The sequence below is a fragment of the Sabethes cyaneus genome, chromosome 3 (assembly GCF_943734655.1).
Source record: "Sabethes cyaneus chromosome 3, idSabCyanKW18_F2, whole genome shotgun sequence".
NCBI lineage: Eukaryota > Metazoa > Arthropoda > Insecta > Diptera > Culicidae > Sabethes > Sabethes cyaneus.
In genome coordinates, this window is record NC_071355.1 from 223,943,934 (window position 1) to 223,969,357 (window position 25,424).

The window sequence follows — 25,424 nt, forward strand, 5'->3', positions numbered from 1 at the left end:
GAGGAAATTTGTGTTCCTTTTGTATAGGAGCCCCCCCCCCCCTCCTCTTACGCCCTTCTTAGAATTGCTCTCTTACCCTTTAGAAAATTGCTATTCATTTTATCTATCCAATGACATATAAACTGTTCAGTTTCGTTCAGTAGTTTAGTAGTTATTAGCATTTGAAATCTTTTATTCAAACGTTACACTTCTATTTTCGTTTTCACAAAGTGCTACCCAGTCCTAGTATAGTAAACAAAGACGTAGTCCTGCGTCAAAAATTTGTTGGAATGTAAAAATTTGGTTGTAGTAGCGATGTTGAAAAATGTCACACAGAAATTGATACCTTAATGGTATTTTGCGCATTTTTTTAATAGTCGCTGACACGCACTTAAACTTGTCTAAAACGTTCCGTTTATTAACTGTAAGACAAATTTTATTAAAATATTGAATAATTTATACAAATTCACATTATATAGTATGAAAGATTGTTAGCTTGTGGCAAGAAATTTTAATCAATAATTTTTCCGCATTTTTCTATCCAGTAGCAACATCGCTAGAATGCAGGACGCCCTTCTTGAGAATACGGCAGCAAAAACAAACGAATCACTGACTTGCACGAATCGGACTCAATGCAAAATAAGATCCTACAAATTCAATAATAAGTGTGTTAATCTCTGAAAGTGACATAGAGTGATTTATATATTTTAAACAGGCGTTACGCGTATGCTATTTCGCATATTTCCATTTGTTTTTGCCGTAAATATGCAAAATAGTGTACGTGTAACGCTTGTTCAAAATACATAAATCAACCTAATAGCATGTTATATGTACAGTAATAATCAAAACGATGAAAATTAAATTATTTTAAGTTAATTTGCAGTATGTTAAAAGAATGTCACTGTTTTACGTAACGTCCCATATGGTCTAGTGGCTAGGATATCTGGCTTTCACCCAGAAGGCCCGGGTTCGATTCCCGGTATGGGAACAATTTTTGCCCGAATTATTTTGAGCGAGAATAGAGTGAATTGCGTTTTTTTTTTGCTGGAATAGCATAGGAAAACGAAGTCTCACTCGGTTTGTTTACGTTTGGTTGAAATGTTTGTCCAGATTTAATTAATTTTTGATTTACAATCAACTCCGGCATTTCACCACAAACATGCGAAATTCGATTAATCGAATGATTATATCAACTTATAAACTGCAAGCTACTATCGACAGTCGCATATTAACCTTTCGCCGGAACCACTTGACATTTAAACTGATAAAATCCACTCCACTTAACAACAGAAATACGTATACCATCAGCTCGCGGGTCATTACCGTTTCCTATTGACGAGTAGTCATTATTGCTAGACCAGATAAGTAAGATGTATATATCTTTTTGTAAAGCCATGTAGCTTGCCAACAGATGCGATTCAACGAAAAAAATAGGTTGTCAGTGAGTGAACTAAGTCGTATACGAAGAACAATGGTCCGAGTACACTGCCTTGGGGTATGTGCGAAAAAGTGCGAGACCAAGTGGAGTTTACCACAGATTAGTCACTCTGTGAACAATGTACATCAATTTGTCGGCATCTACTAGAATATGTGGTATACACCTTTGGCATAATCGATAACACCGAGTCAATTTTCCTTTTGCTTCGATCTGTCAAAGTACAGAGGTATCATATCAGACTAGTGGTAGTTGATCGGTGCTTTATTTAACACTGGTGAATCTTAAAGCTGACTGCAACTGTGTTGAATAGCGCGATTACCAGATTTGTCAATTGGTGAATTTTTCTGCAAATCTGAAAATTTCTCTAGGCAAAATAACAAGTGGGCATATTTTTTATTTATATATTTTTCCATAAAATAAGTGCAATACAGTACTTTCGACCTTTTTGTCGAACTAGAAATAATATAGTACCAATAATATTTCTGTTGGTTTCAAGCGTAAGACTATTCAGTAGGTATAAGGTTTTGTGTTTCAATCGATGACTTCGTTTAATAATATGTTTAGTATACAATAATCTACAAATTTTCCAAACAGTACAATACCAATATAGACAAGTGAATAAATGTTTACGATTCTATGTTCAAATCCTCGTTGCATAATTTTCTAAAAAGTAAATTTACTATTTATATTCCAGAAGTAAAATCAAAATCTTGCAAAGCATGGAACCTGCAGCTTTCGTGCGCTTTTTCTTGTTTATTTGTTACTCCACTTTCACGACTATTGGTTAATAACTGTATGTTGTGTATGTTGGTATCCTACGACTTATTAGTTTATTGAGAGTTGTGACGTAGCCACGATTTACCATTAAAATTTTGGCAATGCTTCACCATATGATGAGGTAATATTTGAGAGATGTGCTATATCCTTACTCGAATTTGGGTATTTTGAAAAGCTACAGGTTTCATGTGCATTTGTTTAACGACGTGCCTCTGTGCCTTAAGACATCATTTAATAATTTAGGAATTGAAATTATGTTTTGAAACTATGCGCGTACCTACTGGTTCCTACTCTTTAAAGAAACGAGCAAATTAAACCCTTATTTAATTGTATACGTACATAATTACAGATCACAGCTTCTAAAAGGTTATCAAGTCGCCAAAAAGATTGAAAAACGGAGCATAAAATTCAAATACACACCGAAATTAAACTTCGTTAAGCCTTTCTATAGGACATTGGTTATAATCAGAGGCGTGTTTTTCATGGATTACCTGCTGCTCACCTCATAGCTCAAATCAGTACGTCGAGAGCTAAAAATTTGCTTTGAGTCATTACTCTTTAGGTGAAGAACAACTACTTCGTATTCCAGGTTTTTCCAGAGCAAATCTGCAAATAGGACCGATTTTCAAAGAGCGGCAGTCAAATACCATGAAATTACGCAAAGTTCCTATTGCACTGATGACATCAACGTAAATTTGTAGAGATATGTTCGCCTATCTAAACAAGACATATCTCATATCTCAAACCAGGCTGCAAACAACAATAAAAAAACGCGACCATTTAACCACCAAAACGTTTCCAGTCCATGTATTACATTATCTATCTATCTAAACAATATAGTTTTAATTATATACATTTAAGACGAAACCAAACTAATGCTTTGGCAATTTCTAAGTCTAGTAATATGTCCTGTTATTTTTATTCTTTCTTGTTTACATGGAACAATTCATAGCAGAAACCTTATATATGTCTAACCAATTGATTTCCGCAACTTCCAGCAGGACAGCCGCAGTTCAGCAACTGATACAAAAAACATATACAAATATGTTTCTGCTTGAAAAAATTCGCTGTCAGCTCAAATAATGTGCGATGTAGTAGATCTTAATCAAAACGGAAACCATATAAAATGCTGTGCTGCATTGGTGGCAGAAATATTGTGCATCCTTAAATAGATTTTCTTGTCGCTAGATTTGGTATAATTTGGCTTGCCTGGAGCTGCAGTTGGGCTTTCGCTTGAACTACACCTAAGCTATTTGTACTCGAGCTTCCGAAAAAGCAAACTGAAGTATTTAATAAAAAATTAATATAATTTTTTACCAACTCCATGCTTGTTTCACCACATGACTAAACGGCTAAAATTATCAAAACGACGATTTGGGATTGGCTTGCTGTTTCTTCGTCGGTAACACCAATGTTTATTATAGGATGAACAAGAAAAAAAGATTTTCCGTAAAACCGAAAAATGAATGCAAAATAGTAAACAGTAGTTGCTGAAACGTTAACACAGTCAGTCTCTCATTCATTCAAGATTTGTAATCTTTACTTAAGCTATTATTTTTTGCTCTTTTCGACCAATGTTAGGTGCTTTTTATCTTTTAACGCCTAATTTTGTTCGCTTTGAAAAATATAACCAATCTAGTGTATAAATATTTTAACATGGTTTTACAAAATAATAAAAGATGAAACAAAAGTGGAACCCCTTCTTTCGTCTACCAGTCCCTTCTACTCTAATTCAGCCAATCTCTCTCTGCTTTCAACGGATAGATCTTAAAGATCTATGAAAAAATCACATATACAATGTACAACGAACGACGATTCAAGTTCCTCGACCGGTACGTCACCACACGTCGTTCCGGTTTCTTCGTGAAACAGAAGGGCAGCTAAGGCAGGGAAACGATGATTAGCTTTACCGCCAATGTATCTACTACTTTCGACGGTTCGGCCACAGTCCCGCTCTCAGTTATTCACCATCAGACTGCCGGTATTCATCTGGTTCGACAGTACATAGACCACAGCCTCGTAGGTCGCCATCATGATGGCGGTGTTCGGAATCTGACGCACCAACTGTGTGCCGAGACCGCTAGGAGAAAAATAAAAGCTTGTTAGTGGAAAAAACTTTGATGTTTTAATTAGGTACTTACCGGTAAAGTCCAGCCTTTCCTTCCTCCTTCCACACAGTGAAAATGGTCTGCCAGAAACTGCGATATTTGTTTCCTTCCTCGCGCAATCTGGTCCGGGCAACCTCGTGTGGATAGGCTACGATGGAGGCAATCGTCTTCGATGTTGCACCAGCTGCCATGAACTCGAGAAAGTCTCGGGACGTTTTATCATCGCCGGGACGCGTGTGGCGCAGTTCGGTCTAAAGTGTGCGAGCAGCAAGGAAAACCGAAAGTTGACGAATTAGTACGTTTCAGGGCGTTCTTAGTGTAATCCGTTTACAACGAACAAATGACGGCTAGTTCATCGCAGGAAACAAACCATCGAAAGGTTTGTTTCTTGCGAGATGTCGTTACTGTTGTACATTGATGGTGTACATTGTAAGTTAATTTATTTTTAGATGGTAAATGGTAACAAATAAAATGAAGACTCATACTAGATGCGGACTCGTTTTTTGGTTCCGCGGACAACTCTCCCTACAGACAGATGAAGGGCGAGAGGCGAGCGACGGCGATTTCGTGAATATGCATGTGTGTCTGAGACTAAAAAATATGAAAAGAATACACAGACGAGAAATTTAGCGATTCAAATTGGGCATGTTGCTTATGGCGATTTGGGTTAAAGGGTACAATTACGTGCTGCATGTGTTTGACCTTTTTCCTTTGGGATGCGATATGTATGGATTCGTTTTGCACAAACTTGGTTTGGATAAAAATTCTTGTTTCATGTCCGGTAGGTGTTTAGGTGGTTGAATACAAGACAAGTTGACAGTTGTACGTTAAGTAGAAAAGACATCCGCATTTTTGTCAAAGTTGTTGATAGTTAGTTCTTTTTGGCAAAAGTTCAGACAGTAAGAGCGAACAAACGATAGAAATTTTTGTTTAGAATGCCAATGGAAACAAAGGAAAAAGATCAAGAGAAACACATCAACAGTACCTCTTTCAGGTCGACTATCTTACTTAGCCTTAGAGTTTCCCTGCCCATACGCGAGCAACATGCATAGTTCTTTTTAGTTCATTTGATCAATAGTTAGACCGCGGGTGGCAGGGTTATGGCCGATCCCAACAGATACAACATACACACATATAGACAGGCACGGCCACGGGAGAGGACACGGGTACACCCACAGAGCTGCTTCCTCGCCTTGTGCCTCCCTCGGCATTGTATTGTTCCAGGCGTCCACTCGCAGAGCTACTCAGCGGGCAGATGGCGGAGATACATGCATGATACCTACAAAACTATGACTGTGTTTACGAGAATTTTATGTTTAGCAAATTACCATCGTCTCTTACGACTGATTCCGTTACGACTAATCGTACGGCGACAGTTGCTGACGGCTCGGGAAACCAACTTTCAAGGAAAAAACAGTTCCACGGCTCAGAGCTCGTACAGAATTTGCTTTTCCGGTCAAAAACGCGATCTCTCATCTAACACCCGTAAGTTCTATTTTTTTATTCGAGATGAGGTGATCATTTTTGTTTGTGTGAATGTGACTTTGACAACACAGACGCACACAACGTACAATGTTAGGATTAGCAAAGAAGCGAATACACACAACTATAAATAAAAGATGTTGGTTAAAATATGCTGGACCCCTTCGAGGATACATACCAGTTTTTTCTTCAGCGCTTCGTAGATAACAAAATGGATTACTGTTTCTGAGATTCCAAAGTAGCTGGCGGTGATGCCCTTGTAGAAGCCTCGCAATCCCTGGGTTGCGTAGATTCGCTTCACGCACTCCGACACCGTCATCTTACCGTTGGCGTTGTAGTCCAGCTGCAGACGCGTTTTGACGAACCAAATTGGATTGGTAAGCGAGGCCGATACAAATCCGGCACAGGAGGCACTCATGATGTGTACCAGTGGGGAGTTGGTCGGGATGATGCTGTTGATGAAAGCGGATCACAATTATAAATGACTGATGAACAGTAACCCTTCCTTATTTACGAACTTACCTAACAGAGTTCAATGCATTTTTGGCCTTTGAGTACGCACAAAAGTAGATTGCACGGGATGGAGCAACACCAACTATGTTCGGTCCCAGGCCCTTGAACAAAGCCCGTGATCCTTCGGTTTGGACAATGTGCTTCAGGCATTGCCAGATCGAGATCGACTGCACCGACGTCGAAATACCACACTGTGGGATAGCAAGGACCTGATATTTAAGGAAGAACCCCGAAAGGTGGAGAGAACTCATCAGTCAATTTGCGCCACGTAATGATAATGAGAATGTTGTATCCGATGAAATGAGTGATTTGAATTCCAGTCAACTGTGTTTAAATATTGTCATACAATCGCAGTCATCCATAGACAATGCAATCTTAGCAAGTTAGTTGCTGCCAGTTCAAAAATTTCGACATCTCTACGAATCCGAAACTGTCGAAAGTGTTTCAACAAAAAAACCGGATTGACGCAAGTGCTCCACTATCAGTGGCGCAAGTGCTGCAGATTATAACACACATTTTTTTCCTCCTGCTGAATGTTCTAGGAGCAGTACATCATGTGCACCATCAAGTTCAGTCGGCGGACCAGTTCGATCCTTGGTTGAACCGGTTTCAGTAACCAGATCAGGCACAATCGGGCACACAAAGGTTATCAATCGTTCTCCAATATATAAGACAGCAACGTGTGCAATCCAATGTATACCGTGTGTCGTTGCGGCGATTTCTACTATTTCAGAAAGTAATCACGCCCAGCTTATCAACACGAAACCCGGTTTGAATCTGGTAAACAACAACGTGCTCATCATCATCATCATTGAACATAATGCGTATTTAGATCATATAAAAAGTCGCCAACTAGTATATTTTTTATTGGAATGGTTTACCAATTAAACTTGTCAACTAGTTCGGTTCGGTTAAAAAGGAATGGAAATTATCGTCTGTCGAGCATGCCTGGGCTAAGTTAGCATTTCAATTAGCATTAGCTTCTTATCGTGCGACACATTTGCCAGAACAATTATTGCAATTCTCGCGTGGAACTTTGTCAATCCAGTTGAAAACGAGACTCAAATAATTGTACTGGCACTTGATTACGTATGGGGATCTGAATGATTGATTACATGATGACGGGGGTAAGCGGAAAGCATGTTCATTTCTACATTCTATTGACGTCTTAGGGGATGTTACTTACCGATGGACGTCGACGACTTAGTATCGAACTGGCGCATACTCGTTGTTGTCTGGAATGAGTGTGACTGTGACTGTGACTGTGATGGTCCCCGTTAGAACCATTGCTGTTACGCAGATGATGATCCGAGCCGGCGGCTGTCGCCAATTTTCCTGTTTCGGCGCTAATGCGTGCGGTTGGCACACTGTGGATAAACGAGGCGGACGAACTTTGCAGACGGGTTTTGACCACCTCTAGCGGGCATGTTACAACTGCGCCAGCGGTACCTGCGATACTGTAAAGAGCAAACAGCAAAAAGTAGGTGTTAGATCTTTCGCTTTAGGTTGGGAGACGATGGTATTTTTAAGTGCAGCACAGACTCTCAGGGATAAAAATAGTCATTGTGTCTTTAAAACGACTGAGTTTATTTCAAAGGATCATTAATTTCTCTTATGAAACCTAACATAAGAGATAAAATACAACTGTTCAGCTTTAAATGTCCAAATCGACCGGAATCAATTAGTACTAAATTAAATGACCTTTTCATCGAAATTTAAGCACCGCCATGCAAATGTTTTCTTCTGCATATTTCTTCTTCAAACAAGTACTGTCTTTTAAGCATTATAGAAACGCACTGCAGGTAGAATTGAAATAAAGGCCAGCTATAAATAGTTTCGCAGTCTTTCGCGACTGGCATGTGTAAATATTGTTTGGACGGTGCCTTTTTAAATATCATCCGACCTTTTATGACTAGCGTTACATAATCTTCGTCTGCATTAGCCTAGAATATTTCATAAAAAATATGACAGAAAAACAAAATTCAATGGAATTTTCCTTTCCATAACTATTTCCTTTAACAATTCTTTTTCAATTTCGCGATCTGCGTGCAATATAAACACACGTCCGCCAGCACCGGCGACTGACTTCGCATCCTTCACCGTGTTTGTCTTGCTTCTTGACACAAGCGCCATAATAAGAAGAGATTACGATCTGTGCCGTGTTATGGCGCATCGTCTGCTGCTGATCATGCTTCCATCACGTGTAAGCCGGTGCGGTTTTCGCGAACAAGACTGACGGACTTTGCCCTCCGATGGGGATTCGGTCGCATTTCACAACGCAACCGGCAAGAAAGAATGCAAATTTTCAACACTTTTTTTTTCTTTAAAATTTATTGATTCATTTCATGGTGAGCTACAAAATAGTATTCCAACCAGATTTAAAAATCTGATCAGTACAAAGAAACAATGCAATCGGGTACTAAAAATATCTTCGGACCGGTGATATAATTCTGCCATGAAATCCGCTGTTGTTTATTCTACGACGGCTGCTATCATTTCACGCTGATTTGGATAAATAAAAAAAATTCCATTCAAAAATCTGCAATCTAGGCAGTGAGTCGTGATCACGCCAACCTTTTAGCACTGTTCGCTTCTCGCCCATATGAATGTGGGTTTATATTTACAAATGCCAGCCGCGCGAGCTCGCGAGTAAGAAATAAAATGGCAAAGCCGGTAAGCGAAAGTGGCATTGCTAATTTTTAACGTTGGCATGCGATGTGTGCATGCCCGATGCAGAAAGAGGTATTAAATGCAATGCATTTCAAATTTTATTTTCAAAAAAAATTGTTTTGATTCCATTTGAAGTAGGAAATTGAGTATCACGCATATGATTCATATATTTACCAATTTATAACACAGCAAAACTTTTCTGGTGCCTAACCGTAACCAAGTAAACACTATATTTACTATATCATATGTTGTACCGATCATTCGCCTTCATAGCATTGTTTATCAAATCATCAAGCAGATAGTTAATTAGTGAAATAAAAACGGCGCAATAACGGATGGAGCTAGTGCGCCGTAAACAGTTTAAAGTCGCAATCATTTCGGGAAAAAAATGAACCTTTTTTTATTTCGTTCTATTAGAATTCTAATTATAATGGAAAATAATTGAAAATTCGTCGCTTTCCTTTCCTATACGATTTACTATCTGTGCAAACTTTGACGTCAATTCGCTAGCGCTATCACAATGGCAAAACCACACATGTCTAATGTTATGGCGATTGGGGAGCCACGTACACTGTGGGTCTTCTCGGTTCACCATCCACGCGAGAGATTACCAACCAACCAACCAACCAACCAGTTTTAGCTCAAGCGTAAAAATCGGGTGATTCTGGCTGGAATCTCCAGTGCTTGCTGTCCGCGAACCGAAGCGCACCGAGTTCTACACAGTTGTTTGTGAAGTACTATTTGCCGTTATCAAATCATTACTTTTAATTCTGAGAGGCGTACGCGGTTACAGGTCAGCTCGGTGTAGTGATAAGTTCAGTTCGGACCGGAATATTTGATAGGCAGGGGCTATTTGCGCCGTTACAATCTTTATATTAGCACAAATTCGATGATAGCCGTAGTAAAAATAACTGCTCGAACCAGTGAGATTCTACTATTAGTTTGATTCTAGTTGCTTCAGACTGAACATTGACTGAAAGCAAATTGAATTGTTTAATAAAAGTTAACAAAGATATTCAACCAGCCTTGATCAATGAAAGTAGAAAAAACACGCCGTACTCTAATGGCGGCAGTGTAGAAAAACTTGTATTTATTCAACATATTTACATGCCCCTGTGATATCTGACAACGGACCGTTAGTTCGCCGCTTAACTGGTTCTCTGCAGAATATCGCTCAAAAATGTAGCGCTCGTTTACGATGCGCTAATTGTCACTGCTAATAACAATCAACTTACTAACGGGGGAGAAATATTTTTCACCTTTTTTTCTCCGCCGTACAATTTTGCGCAGTTATTTTGACGACTGACGAGGTAATTTCGAAAAATCAACGTATGTTTTGAACCGAAAATCACCTATTATCGATCGGTCGGTCGGGGGTATCTCTCAAGCCCCCCGGTAAAAACCCAGTGATTTTTTTTTGACTCACGTATTATCACCAGAAAAAGGCCACATCCGTTGCTGCTGCTGCTGCTGCTGCTGCTGGTTCAGAGCACATGAGATGAAAACGCGCCTCCTTGGCGAATTCTGCTTCTCTCGCAATAAGCCTTATCAGCGCTCATTGGATTGGATGAAATGCCCACTCAGGGCGAGCTCCTAGTGTACAACATAACAAATCCTCGGGTCATTTGGCAGCGATAAGTGCGGTTTGTACCGGTTTCCGCAGATTCGCAGTACGTAATTATGTGGCATCTATCTATTTGAAACTTTTTTATTAGCACCATCCTACCATTAAAAGCTGTTTGATTAAAAATTGAGAAACCGCGCAACGGCATGTGCCTGAAATGGTGCATGATTTCTGATAGGATTTTGTTTATCTAAGAAATTCGAACCTTTTCGTCGTGTGTATCGTGTTGACCACAAAGGTAAATAACGATGGTGCCGGTACCGACGCACGGTAGCCTTATGTAAAAAAAGATACTTCCTGCTTGCTCCCGTTTCCTCAAATTCATCTAACTATTTAGAACAATTTCGATTCGTGTCTGCAATGTTCCTTGAAACGAGAACAATTTATTCAGGCATTTTATGGCCACGCGGTTTTTTTCTAACTGCGCTATTTCACATGGCACAGGCCGATGACGTTCATCAAAAAATGTTTCACAGTGCCGAACTTATATGTTAAGAGAATTGCGAAAAATGCATGATGATTCTGAAGCTGAGAACAGAACCTTCCGGGGTGCCTCAAGGCAGTATTCTGAGACTATTAGTGTGCGTACTTTTCGTCCCAAATTAAGGCCAAGCCAGCGCACTAGAGAGAGAAAAACGACGAAGCAAAACTTTCAATGAGAGTGCGCTTTTATTAGATGGTTTTGAATACTCAACTGTAGTGATATATCATATCACACACAATGATGTATTCGAAAAACTATTTTGTAGCGTTATTTAAGAAATATTCAAGATGTTCCAAATGCTATCTTTCTTGTTCACACCAACGCTGTTTGATGCTAGCGTTGCCTCGGTCTTAATCTTCTTTGCTAAACACCAAACGTATCAGCAAGTTATGAAGAAACACGTAAACCTTTAAATTTACTACAATAAAATCCACAATCGGTCTCCTCGTAGCTCCCATCTGAGAGGCTGATTATCCCATGGTAGTTCTTGAGGTATCGACGATCACTACCACCGAAAGGAAATATGTATGTTTCAAGTTTATAATATTGTATTGCTTGTATTTCTCTGTATAAATATTAACACTGAGACCTTCCAAGTTGCTCAAGTGTTTTTTTGTATTCCGCACTTCCTTTTTTGAAGTATGGTAATAGCTATATTACGACGAACGAACTGCTTCTTATATATGCTTGATAGTCAGTGTTTTCACTCTGTTTCTGTTAGGTTTTTTATTACTTTTCAATACTAGTATTGTTCCTAGGGAATGCGGAAACTAGTTATAGTTTACCCTTGAACACTAGACTTCATTACGATCATCTTATGACTAGCCCCAACAAGACTTCGTTGTCGGCGAAGCAGAGCTTAGCACCAAGAGAGGTGTAAGTTATAATTTTCCCTTCAACTAAGGGATTCATTACGCACCTCGAGCGGAAAGCACTCCTATAACTTTTATAACTTTCCCCGACAAGAGGCTTTATTGTTGGTAATGCAGAATTCAGTACGAAGGATAACCGATGTACACATCCAAATCTACTATGGTCAAGACAGATTCGTAACGCCCGTGAGCTGAGCCGCCCGGAATGCTGAAATATACTGACGAACAAAAGCTTAAGCTGGGATTCGTGGGTTCTAATAAAAAGTGGACATTTAAACTTCCTGCTCTGTTTCACATTTTGGTGGCTATTGCAAACGCTTAGTGCAATCCATTAAAAGGAACTATATCTATTACAAAACTGAATTTCTTTAAATTACTTTCTGATCAGTTTATTCCCAGTTTGTAACAGAATGTGTTATAAATGTCATAATTTGTTATAAAACTCATCGTGGCGTATCGAGGAAGAGTGGTACAACTTTTTGTAAGTTGAATTTAAACCACCATTTCGTAGTGTTATCTCCTATGGCATGAATTACTTTTCCATCATACCATTAAATAAACGAAAACCAAATTCTTAGGTCTACTAAAATCTACTAAAATTATAAACCTTCTTTTAAATAAACGAGTCGGCAACAGTAGATTTTGGTTCTTTGTTATAAATTACTGTTGACACCAAACTAAACATCCATCCAAAATAGTTATCATTAGTGACTAACCAAACCACAACATATTTTCAATTGCAACTAATTAACTACCAACAGATGCGTTATTTCGCAACATTGCAAAAAAACACTACAAAAAACAAATGATTCAGAACGAATAGCGCACTGTTGTTGACCGAAACGTCTAAATGGGTTTCAACAGACGTGTATAATTCATAAGTGTTGTTGTTCGTAAGTGCCTTGCCCCCATTCAGTTAATTAGCGTCGAAAGTTTGCTATTTCGGGAACGAACCCCGAACGGACAGTTAGTTTAAGTCTGTTGTTTATAATATCGGCTATGCACTTTGAGGCAATCATTCAACAAACCTGATAAAATACAAGCCAGAGAATTAGTTGAGTCATTGCCAACCAGTGGCCGGATTAAACCAGATTCAGTCTTGCGCCAATCTGAAAAATCAAGGCCGATTATTGCATTCGTAACAATAATTAAAAGATAAAGTGCTTCCTTGAGGGTCTAAGCCAAGCGCAGCCGTCGATTCTACTGATAACTTATCTAAATATTTTTTGCAAGCAAAAAATGCACCATGAACGAGGTCGAAACCATCTCACCTCCGAGAATAATGCGTAGAATGTGGTCACGCTTGCAGAGAGTGACTGACTGTGTATCGTATCGCTAAATTAGTTGTTGCTGCTGCTACTGCTGCGGGACTGTACCCGGGCAATAAATCTTTTATGCCATCCACGCGGACGGAAAAAGAGTCACCCAAAACAACTGAGCAGAGCAAATATATTCGCACAGCAGCACCAATGACACATTCGTGCAGTCATAACAAATGTGGAACAATAAAAATATTTGATCGATGCAAATAGCAAACGATGTTCACTCGGTTGCTATTTTTGTTTGCCGAAAGGACACCCGTCAGTTCCGCCTATCTGCAATGTGTGTACAGGAAATTAGTCAACTAAATGACTAACTTCCGATTCAAACACCGGCAGTGAAGAGGTTAAGACTAAGTTTTATCCATCCGTAGCCCAAAGTTTTAGTATAAAACGATGATGGAAAAACAAATTTGTTTGGAAAGCAAGACAAAATTAATTCGCTGAACTCACGAACCGTTTTATCGATATTTCATAGTTGTTTGTCGTTACATGACCTTCGGGTTGTGAGTGATTCAAAATGTTTTATTCGTCTGCCAGTTACAACGCTGCTTAGAACAACATTTTGACAGGAAAAACATGCCTATCAAGCGCGTGAAGTTCACCTTTGCTTTGGCGCATTGATAGCCCTCCTATCGGATCACGATTAGCTCACCTACATAGGTGATTAGAATGTTCTACGGTCGCGCTGCATCGGGCACATTGCACACTACCGAAAGCAAGGCATCACAACGTTCTTATCAGGCGTCATTAGGAACGACTGAAAAGCTGGCCCGAATGACGTAATGATCCCATAATCCGGCTGCGTGATTCCGACCCGACACCGAACAAGGTGTCGGTCCGGTTTAATCTGTACTTTTTACGAGTTATTTTTAGTTTTAATCAACTTGAACTCTGTTCAGCAAAGGTGAATTAATTGTACGCTATGATGAATTGATTCTATTTTAGTATCGTCGGGAATTGAGGACACATCAGTCACAACAAATCATAAGCCAATGACAAAGAAAATGAATTTTGATTTAGTTAAACAATGCATTCTTGTTTACCATGAATAAATATGTCATTTAACACTATCAGAACACTATCAGTTCGTTCAGTTAACTGAAAATAAAAACAAAAGCGAATAGAACTGAAATCAGAAAATGTTACCATTTTCAATAACACATAATTCGAGAAAGGTTTGTTGAAGTTCAGTATTATTTTCTAGAAGTGATATTGATCAATAGTCGGTGCATATATTCATAGGGCTATGTTTTCGTGAAATTATTGAAGTTGATTATTGATTATTGATAATTTTCCTCAAATCTGTTTGCTTGAGACGTCAGTGAGGCAGTATTGGGGAGAGCGTTGTTCCATTATCGAATTCTTAACATCTAAGAACTACTATCTACGAGAATGAAGATTTTTTCGAGTATCATTCCGGATCCAGACTCACATGGAATGCCCCGTCTAATTAAAGAATTCAATATCTTCATGGACTTTGGAAAAAACAAAGCCTTATAATGTTGAAACAATTGAAAGAAATCTTTTTTGATAAGATATCGTTACAAATGTGATATGAAAACTGACACAAGCTCACGTAAATTACTCTAGGAGGTCTTACCATGCAAAAAAACGAATTTCTTATCAACTACAATGAGAATTCATTTTTTTTCTACCGGTAGAACATGCAATTAATGTCTTTTATGGCACACCCAACAGTAAACGAAGAGCAAAACTCAACATAGTTGCACCATTCCAGTTTATACTTAAGCTTGACGCTCGATCCAATCCCGCTACAATAGCTGCAAGTCCAAAAAACAAACTACCTCAGTACAAGGCTAGAAGCAGACCCTCTGAGACCCGTTTTCAAACTTGTTTTGAGCAAGGCTCCGCCGCACTTCGGTAGGTATACCTAGCTGTACACTAGAGATGGTCGGGTATGGAAATTTGAATACCCGAACCCGACCCGTGCCCGATTAAGGAAAAAATTTAAAACCCGTACCCGACCCAAACCCGCAAATTTATTATTTTTAATACCCGAACCCGACCGCAACCCGTCGGGTACGGGACGGGCCCGGGTACCCGACTATCTTTAGTGTTAAATGTGGTTGATAGAGATACCCGACCCGACCCGTACCCGGTTTCAAAAACAAAAATTAAGAACCCGTACCCGACCCGAACCCGCAAATTATTTTTTTTCAATACCCGAACCCGACCCGAACCCGGCGGGTACGGGTACGGGTGCGGGTTTCGGGCAAATTTTCCGCTACCCGACCATCTCTACTGTACACGCATCCATGCCGTTGTTGTTGTTGGAAGAGACGGAGCAAGCCGTAAGCGAACCAAGAGCCACAACAAAAAAGAAAGTTTCGTTTATAGCCATACCACGATGATAGACGACAGACAGCCACTGGCACTGGCCAATACATACGATCATCAGAACTGACTGAATGGAAAATTCCATTCATAAGTCGGCTTTACTCGACCGACGCGGGGTGCCGCGATAAGGTTTGATTTTTTTAGGACATGAAACTACGCGATTGAATTACAACAACGTTTTGGAATTAAAGTAAATTATTAATAAAATGAATTTTTAGTCACTGTTTGGGTAAAAGAGCAGAACATCGCTCAATTTAGTACTTTTTACAGGCATCGTAAAACTTATCCAAGATGCAATAAGGCATTACAAATTTATAGCTTAACGTTTCGTTAAAACAAACGCAAAGGGATGGCAAAAATATGCTAGTTTCAGTACATAGCTGGTTGAATTAGTAGTTGAAACTCTGTAAATAACATGAACTGACTAAAGCCCAATGCTTCAACCAGTTGTTTGACGAGAGTAAAGCACATATGTAGTAGGTGTAGGTGATATGGTATACTACATGCAGACATTTTCTTCAACAGCATTTTATGCTACAATAATTCACGTTTTCCAACGCGTTCAAACCAACGTACCTTTATAATCGATGTACGTGGCCACGAGCTGTACGTCCGCTAATCTATGCTTGTTTGCTTGCGCGCTTAGACATGTACATAAGCTCGAAAATAAAGCGCAGCTATTTTTAGATGGCACCGAACTACGGTAAGCATTACGAGGTTAGTTTTATAGTGCGGTTAAATGCAGTTCGAAGCTCATTTCTGGTTCGCCGCTGCGCTGCACGTCGTTGATGCCGTTATCAGACTAATTGTTTTGAAGACTGTCTATATAAATAAAAACGTCGCCATTGCAGCACTTGGGACACCTTGTCGTCTCACTAGCTATAATATGTACACACTCTGTGACCGGTTTGAGCCAGTCACAATGAACTGGTTTGTGTTAATGTAAGGTTTAAAAAGTCACGGAGCGAATCCCAGTTCACGTGATAGACTGGACAAAGTAATGTAGAGCTAGTTAATTCTAGCATTGGGCGACTAGGTCGCGGGTAAATGTCCTGCTGTTTCATGTTTACAAATAGAACGTCACGTTGTTTCAATAAGCGCGAATACATAAAATGGGCTATTTAAACAGTAGTCATTCTACCATCTGTTTACAGCGTTCTTTAACGGATCAACAACAAATGCTAGTCCATTTTGACGTAGTTTTTAATTCACCGAAGGTTAAAATTTTTGTTTACTCTACACGTGCAACGAACAATGATTTTTTCAAGTTTTTAACAGAATTGGAAACCCATGAGAGTAAAATTGTACAAAATAAGTCGCAATTTCTTTCAAAATACACTAAATTTTATAGTTTTTGCTAACTGAAAGCTTTTCTTAGCATACGCACAAAGAAAAATTAACGAAAAACTTCTCTCTATTAGTATTAGTATAACATACGTTTGCTATGAGTTACTGATACTGTAATCGCGTGGCCACTGACTACGATTCATCGAAACCAGGTGTTTTCAATGGATCAGGCGTCCTTTTCCACTATGGCCGCACGGAGTGTTCTGGAATGTTTCTCTTTGGATAAGTTGGTTTTTAAAAATTTATTCGATCAGACAAGTTAAAAATGCCAAAACGACGTGTTTTGTATGTTTAAAAAAATGGGAAAAGATTCAAGAATATAAGAAGGAAGGTATACTAGAATCTCTGATTATGTCCATTCATTTTACGTGATTTTTTCCATCCGAAATACCAACCAACGGCTTCTCTTGTTATGTCCAAAACTTGAATAAACGTTCTCTTTTTATTCGTCCGAAAATTGATTTAATAATTTGATGGTTTATGTTCAAAATTTGTGATTAGCATCATCCGTTTTTATGTCAAAAATTTGAATTACGTCCTCTCGATGTTACGACCGAGACTTAAGTGTGTTTAAATTCGAGAAATCGCAAGTACGTTCTGTAAATCGGGTAAAGTGAAGGATCCAGTAAACTACGGAAGAATCCAGAAAACTACGAAAGAATCTTCAAACGTGTTTTCCAGGAAATCGAGCATGTTGAAGGACCAACCTGAAGTAACTTTGGAATTCAAAAGGACAAATACAAAAAAGCCGCTCAATTTACTAATAAACTTGGGGTAGTTTAATTCCTAAGAAAGCTAGTTTTTTTATGTTTTTCAACTTTGAATTTTTCCCAAATTGTTTATGCCTACGCCTAGCAAAAATTTTACTGAAAAATGAGATACTTCGTAATAAATTAGCGGAATCTAAACGTACAACGCATATTTTTTCTCGCTGAAAACTAGCAAAATTGGTCTGGATTTATGCGCAAAACTTAATTGCTGGCTCGAAAAGACATTTTTTGCTATGCATGCATTTGTATGTGCATAACTCAGTTATTGATTCTCGCGGAGTTCATACTTTGTTGCTTCGAAGTTCATGGCTTAATTTTAGAAGTACAAGTAGGTATTTGCTGTACGTGCTTACTGTGAAGTTTGTCGAACAAAAACAAGAGATTAGGTTTCTCCGAGAAACAGAACAGCTCATAGGCACATGTAGCTATTTTAGTTGCTGTACGGCTATCTGCACGTTTATCCAAATCTTTGACTCGGATGCATTTCCATACAATTTTCATGGTCTTCGGAAACAAATTGCTCAAATCTAAATCTAAGCATCATTTGTCAATCGCGTCCTAGGTACCAATAAAAAACGAACAGTGCAGTCGTCTGTAAACATGAGAAACCGCAATCCGGCGGCTCGTGTTTCCACAAAGATGTAACACACTCCAAGATCAAGGTCAACAAAAAATTGCGCCGCAAAATTATTATTTTTTGCTCTCTTTACTCTATGGTAACGACTCGATATTGGCGCAACCTGCAAGCAGGGTGTGTTTCCAGCCTAGCTCAGAATAAATGAACATTTGGTGCATTGCTCAATTAATTAGTCGTTAAGTTATTCACAACGGCCTGCACAGTTGCAATGAAATAAGTAAGCTCCTGCGATATAAAAATGCAAAACAAGTTCTAAAAATAGACTTGCCTGTAAGGTCGTTAGTGAGATCACTTTTCGCGACATTTATTGTCTTCAGATACGTGTGGGCGCTTGACAGACTGGGCATTGACCGTATAAAAAGTGTTACATTTTATTTTACACAGCACTTATCATGATAATAAACAGACGTTCATGGAAAAATAGTACTAAATCTCAAGTTACTTTGTTGAACTAGCCATTTTCCATCATTGTCGTAAAAACTTTTTCAATGTGGTTTGTTCGTCTTGTGGTAATGGTAGCTTAGCTATAGTGCAAGCAGCGGCATACGTGAGGTACGTCACGTAAACATGGTTGGAAAACAGAGGGGGACATAAACTTTCACAATGGTATTCGTGAGAAGCAAAGTATGCATGCGTAGATATACATATTACCTACATAATGTTTTATATGTATCAAGCTTTTGTAAAAGCAATTTTACACTGTAAAGATGCTAGTTTCCTGTTTTAAATAAAAAAAATATTTAAGAAACTTATCCGTATTATATTTTGTTTAATGTTGATAATGTTGATCATTTTAAAAAGCAGAGAATTAAATCCTCGAATTGATTTTTTTGATTACCTAATAAGCTGCGAGTTTTCTTTTTTATTTTTATGTTTGGGCATTCTTACTTAGCTCAAGGCTTTGAACATGAAAGCCATTAAAAAGAATTTGATTAAGCCATGACTGAAAGAAACTTGAAAGTATTGTATTGTATTATTATTGAAAATATCTGACTCCGAAAAACCACAATCTAGTAAATGGAACCATCTTTGTTTTGCGTATAAGATAAAAAGCTGCATTATTTTAATAATCTTCAATAAAAAATGTTAATAGTACGAAATTAGACATTGAATTGTTCAAACTTACCCTCCAGCAAACAGATGAATAAAAGTATCCCGTTCTCGCTGTGTCATACTTCGATGAAGTTCAGAATAATAGTCTTTTACCGTGTATCGTTAGAAGAATCTACACACACACAGTTACACGTATTATGTCTCCAATTTACTTTGCTCCCTAACAATGCTATTAAGCCGTCCTTTGAATTTTTTTTTCAAGCTTTCCGGTCAAAATAGCCCTTTTATTGCGTTCTTTTTCCTAGGTATTTACACTTTTTGTTTTGTTACAAAATGGAGCGAATTGAACGAGTCAAGTCGTCACAAAAGTCACATTTCCTTGCACAGAAACAATTTCGCAAGTTCGTCGATTTTTTTATCAACCGCTTTAGTTATTGCGACGGATAATGGTTGGTTCGCAAGCTGTACGTGTAGTGCTAGCGCTCCTGCTCCCTGTCGTTCCAAATAGGTAGGTATAGCACTCGAGGAGAGCGCTGTGATGTGATGTAATCACAGAAGAGTTGTGATTGCCGCTGATTTTTTACCGGTTCCTCGAATTCTGCCTGGTTACGTTTTATACTAAAAATTGCAAATAAAAACACTCAACTAGGACTAACTCTACGAACCGGAATTCTCCTGCCACTTCTCTTCTGTTAGCACACTTTTCAGTTCCGAATACTTGCTAAACTAATTTGAATTTTCCAGCGATTACTGTATATTTTTTGTCGGCATACACTGCAGGTTTCTCAAGTATCTCACGCGGTGGAAGTAACTTGGTAAATTTTCGCTTAATCACGTTGATTTCTGACTTTAATTCACTAGCACTTCTTTTGAAAAATATAATACAATAGCAAACAACACAGTTTCACTCCAAGCGATATGATGGTTAGTCGTTGACTGAAAGCACGAAAAAAGTCGAAGTCGAAGGAAGGTAAATTATCGACGAAGACGAAGCATCAAGCAGCGCTGCCAGATAATTTAATCGGTACAGTGCTCCCAATCTTTTGAGCTTGCTTACCTTATTTCAAATATTTTTTTCTCGATAACGTAGAAGACGAATCGATTCGGGTGCATTCTAAATATTGTATTTTACAGCAAAGTTTCGTTAATTGGGTGCACACTAATTGGGCTATGTGACAACTTGAATTTCAAAATTGTATGGAATTTTCGAGTTTAGAAATTTCTAACAACTGTCAGTTGGCCCAATTAGCGAATCAGCTGGAGTGCAGTCGTGGCCCAATTGACGAATTCAGGCTGTAATTGCAAAATCGAAAAAAGGATGAGTCAAAGACAAGATAATTTTATAAGCTTTGAAACAAAAGAAGAAGCTAGAAAATCGCTTGAGCCGTTCTTGAGATATTTATGGTAGCGCTTTAAAAACCTGGTTTCGAGAACAACGGCATTGAAGTTTTTATGCGCTGTGTAATCGTTCCAGACATGCGCGGTACAAATAACTGTAACTTAGTCATTTTTTGGAATTCATCTAAACGGCTTCAAACACATATGCTGAAAATGTTAAAACAATAAAAAAAATTCGATTTTCTAGAATTGAAAAACTACTATGCCCCCTTAACACGCCCTCGCCATTAAGGGGGGACCCTACTCTGAAAATTCGGAAAAATCGAATTTTTTTTTTGCATTTTCTAGATGCTTTTATTCCTTCAGAAATGTCTTGCCAGAAAGGTTTTTTAATATCTGATCTCGTTGAAAACTTTCGGCAAATATTGTGGAGTCACCTCAAGCGAAGTCCATTGCTGTACGAAACTTGGAACGTGTTTCCCTAAAACCATGTTTCTTTAGCTGGCGGTACGTGTATCTCAGAATCTACTTAGTGGACCTATTTGGATGAAATTTTTTTTCAGCATGTAAAAATGAATTGTAATGAATTGTTACGTAGCCGTTTTTTAATATCTCAAACCTTATGAATGTTTTGTAGTGCGTTGCTTTTTAAAATCCAAGCAAAATGGGAAATCAAAGATTTTTTGCAAATCTCGTATAAGTAAATTTCAAACAAATCTGGTGTTGATAACCCCTTTAAAGTCCCTAGCAATTTTTGTCACTAAATTTGGAAATTTTGTCGAAAATCTATTTTAATAATGTTCTGCAGATTATGCCCTTGGCTTTGTGCAAGAAAATTAACAAATTTCGAATATTTGGTAAAATATCTAAAATATGATCTGTATAGGAATATGAAAATAGAGAATATTTTCGGGAAAACTCTCAAATTTGGTAAAAAAATACTGAAAGATGAAAAGCTTTGACCATTTTAGTGACTTTGTTGTTGCTAAAAATGTTGTAGACCTGAGGGACTAAAATTGGGCTAAGACTGTTTTTTTTTGTGTTTGGGAAAGCTTGTGTTGCTGAATTGTTGAGCTGTGAAGGCGACCCTCTTGGGTATCCTATATATCTTTGCTGTTCTACCAATTATCCCAGTTTCCCTAATCTTAACGATTATGCTGACGTGGTAGTCTACTGGACACCGAAACTTAACTTAAGGGGGCATAGTACTTTTCACACCATATTTTTTGCCTTATTTCAATTTTTTTTCTCGATAACGCGAAAAGCGAATCGATTCGGGTTTTTTGCATTCTAAACATTGCACTTCTAAACTTTATACTAATATTTACAATTTTGTTTGCATATGTGAACCTCTTCCCCTCTCCCCTACGGCTCCTTGAACATGATTATTCGAAAAAAACATGATTTGCGGTACCATGGATTTGCGCTGGGGGGCTTATCCGAATTGAAAAATTCAAAAACGACATGAAAGTATATTAAATTATCTCGTGTTTGACCCATCCTTTTTTTTTTTAATTCGAACGCATAACAAAATGGCGGACATTCAAACCGAAAAGTAAGGTTTTAAGTCGAAAAAGTTGACTTGAAACATTTCTAAAAAATACAAAAATTGTAATATCGAAAAAGGATGGGTCAAACAAGAGATAATTTTGTTGGCTTTGAAGCAAAAAAAGAATCATGAGAATTATTGCTTGAGCCGTTCTTGAGATATTTATGGTACCGACTCTCAAAACCTGGTTTCGAGAAAAACGACGATGAAGTTTTTATTCGGTGTGTAATCGCTCCAGACATGCGCGGTACAAATAGCTGTAACTTTGTCAATTTTTGGAATTCATCGAAATGACTTGAAACACATATGGTCAAAATGTTAATCTTTCGAAATAATCAATAAAAAAAAATTTTTTTTAAGTTGAAAAAGTACTATGCCCCCTTTATAATTCCTAATCTTGAATTATGTAAATTCAGATCTTAATTATTTTAGGATTCTGTACATATCTTTTGCAACTTGGATGTAATTAGACCGCAAATATGGGTCTTATTCTGTAAGTCACATCGAGTGTCACTTTGCTCAACTAGTGCACTTTTGGTATTATGTAAGTCACACGCGACATGGTTTTGTAGAGTAACTCGACTGAGTCGACCACTAAAAGGCTAGTGACTCAACTGTTAGCAAGTAACACGTGACTAAAACAGTGCAATGGTTATTCATCGAGCCGCAATGCTGCAGTGACTGGGTCGAGTCGAGTTGCTTGACGTGGCTTACAGAATAGTGCCCTATGAGTAGGGAAGACCCTGCAAACTTAAAAATCGAAATACAACATTTGACGCATCTGTTGCCTTTTTCTGATTTCTGGTGTCTGTCAGACTACCACCTCAGCCGCAGAAGGTTAAACTTATTGTTCTCTAAGAAAACATTTCCATCAAGATAACCACAATTTCAATATTAATTTGCAGAAAGAATGACCCATAAATGTGTAAAACTTGGAATATCAACACACAATTATGAGCCACTTTTAGTCACTCGTTGAATTGAGTATCAAATCGTTTTATTTAGTCACCCTTCAAATGTGTGGGGGGCTGTGAATGTGACAGTAGAGATAACATTAAGCTGGATGAAGTCGCAACATCTGTTTATGTCATCCTGAAGATATGAACCTCCGTTAGTTTGGGATCCAATGTTTATTTAGGATGGGTTTGCGTTCGTTACACACAAGTATTTTATTCTTTACACATATTATAATAGCTTAGCAAGTAGCTTAAGTGTCGATACATATTTACATAATTTCCAACTTAACACAAAAATAAAACAGAACAAATAAATCAATAATCATTACTATTTCAAGAGCAAGAAAATTTGTAAATATTTGTAAATGGAAATAAGAAATATGTATCCAAAATATTAACAAAAATGACGGCTGCAATCGTTAACCGAAATAGTTATACTCCTGGAACAACTGAAGATCTTAGAGTGCGCTTTATGTTCGTAGAATTGGAATGGCCGTTGAGTGTATTCTTCTCATTATTCATTGAATGGAAACAACAATTAGCATCCGGATATTTTGGGTGACTGGAGATGCGCTGTAATGCTTTACCGTAAAAGTTACAGATTTATGAAAAATAATATTAAGTACACTCACCCAGTTGACTTACTTAGGTTACATCGAATTACTGATTTACTGTTTTTTTTTTTAATTTAGTCCTTGTCACCCATCTTGACTTTAGAAGTCATATAAATGCCCACAATGAGACCAAACAAACCGATGGCCGAACCGAAAATTTCCACAATTAGGATCTTGACGAATAGTGTTGAATTTGCGGCGTCAGCAAGTGCAGCACCCGATCCTACAATGCCAACGGCAATACCACAGAATAGATTGACCAAACCGACCGCCAGTCCGGCACCAAACATTACATAACCGGAGAACCAGTTGTTGTTCCGAATGGTTTCATTGCCCGTGATTGTCGCCCAAGTAAAGTTATCCAGCATGCCAGATAGCACAATAGCCGTAATCAGCCCGTAGATAGCAACCGCTTCGCAGAAGATGACGGAAATCAAATTTTTTGTTTTGATCCTTGGAGCCTTTACACCGCCTCCAACAATACTAACTCCGGTTGTGTGGATTCCCATAGCAGCGCCAACTACCGAAAGGGCCACAGCAAAAGCAATGCCAAGAGTTGCCCACATGTACGGCGATGTTTCCTCGAGGAACCAGCCGACACTGACTCGCTCACCCTTGCCCGTAAGGACATGGTACAGGATCAGGACTGTTGACACTGAGACCAGTGATGTCGCGAATGTGTAACCGAGAGTGTACCGCATCCTGCCGAATGTCTGTTAGCAATATACGATGACAATAAGTATTACACGATTTTATTCGTAGTATATAAAGTAGTAGCAATAATTACTTACAATTTAACAGGAATTTTTCACTTTTTTGCAGCTACACTCAATCACTTGATCTTTTGATGTCATATGACCCTGCAACGACGAAAAGAAGAAAAATATGACAACTGATTAATCGATTTATGTGTCATTCATTTTTATAGCAATCGTATGTGTCAAAATTACACATTATAGCAACAAGGGGTGAATAAATTGCATTCGTCTTTCACGTCTTTCACAATCAAGTTCACAATAAAAGACATCCCATCAAACCACCCCATCGACATCTCTATAACGAGCTGCAGTAAACGTCAGCGACAACGTGTCGTGGGCTCAAAATTTGACAGCGGGCCCAAATCGGACTGCTGGCAGTTGAGTGAAACGCAGTGCTGACATGCTATATCATTTTCACACACACGAGATGTTGGCAGCGAAAACATGGTTGCCTGCCGATGGGGTGCATCAAACAGAGCCGTAGTCGTGGGCGCAGTGTAAGAGGAGGTGCAGTGATTCAACCGATTCAACCAATTCCCTTTTGGCACAGACCATAAGTGATCCATAAATATGATTCAACCAATAATTATTCCTGTTTAGCAGGACATATAGTGTTCCTTGTTTGTTAGATCGTTTTTAACCTATTAGCGTTTTTGTTTTTGCTCAGGTCCAATCTAGGTTCGCCCTAGTTCTAATCGAACGGCTGTTAAAACGTTAGTTTTTTCACTCAGGTTGGACTTTTAGTTTCGCTCTAGGTTGAACTTTTTAGACGGGT

General features: G+C 38.4%; 2 protein-coding genes and 1 non-coding gene across 5 annotated transcripts; 1 reads left to right on the forward strand and 2 right to left on the reverse strand.

Annotated features, from left to right (window-relative positions):
- Positions 1-895: 895 nt before the first annotated feature.
- On the forward strand, positions 896-967 carry Trnae-uuc (transfer RNA glutamic acid (anticodon UUC)). Its single transcript has one exon. It is a non-coding gene; the product is annotated as a tRNA-Glu (tRNA).
- Positions 968-1,829: 862 nt separating this feature from the next.
- Positions 1,830-20,346, reverse strand: LOC128742575 (mitochondrial carrier protein Rim2). The gene is made up of 6 exons (XM_053838979.1): positions 19,508-20,346; positions 7,484-7,754; positions 6,307-6,506; positions 5,963-6,236; positions 4,336-4,553; positions 1,830-4,274 (listed from the first exon to the last, which is right to left on the reverse strand). The coding sequence occupies exons 1-6, from the start codon at positions 19,552-19,554 to the stop codon at positions 4,151-4,153; spliced, it is 1,134 nt and encodes a 377-aa protein (XP_053694954.1). The 5' UTR covers positions 19,555-20,346; the 3' UTR covers positions 1,830-4,150.
- A 3,092-nt stretch (positions 20,347-23,438) lies between these two features.
- LOC128742557 (V-type proton ATPase 21 kDa proteolipid subunit c'') lies at positions 23,439-24,766 on the reverse strand. 3 transcript variants are annotated; one of them, XM_053838957.1, is made up of 3 exons: positions 24,683-24,766; positions 23,910-24,604; positions 23,439-23,839 (listed from the first exon to the last, which is right to left on the reverse strand). In XM_053838957.1, the coding sequence occupies exon 2, from the start codon at positions 24,590-24,592 to the stop codon at positions 23,966-23,968; it is 627 nt and encodes a 208-aa protein (XP_053694932.1). In that variant the 5' UTR covers positions 24,593-24,604; positions 24,683-24,766; the 3' UTR covers positions 23,439-23,839; positions 23,910-23,965. The 3 variants fall into 3 exon arrangements, with proteins under 3 accessions (XP_053694932.1, XP_053694930.1, XP_053694931.1); XM_053838955.1 differs by having other exon boundaries at positions 23,439-23,850; XM_053838956.1 differs by having other exon boundaries at positions 23,439-23,858.
- Between the last annotated feature and the right edge of the window lie 658 nt (positions 24,767-25,424).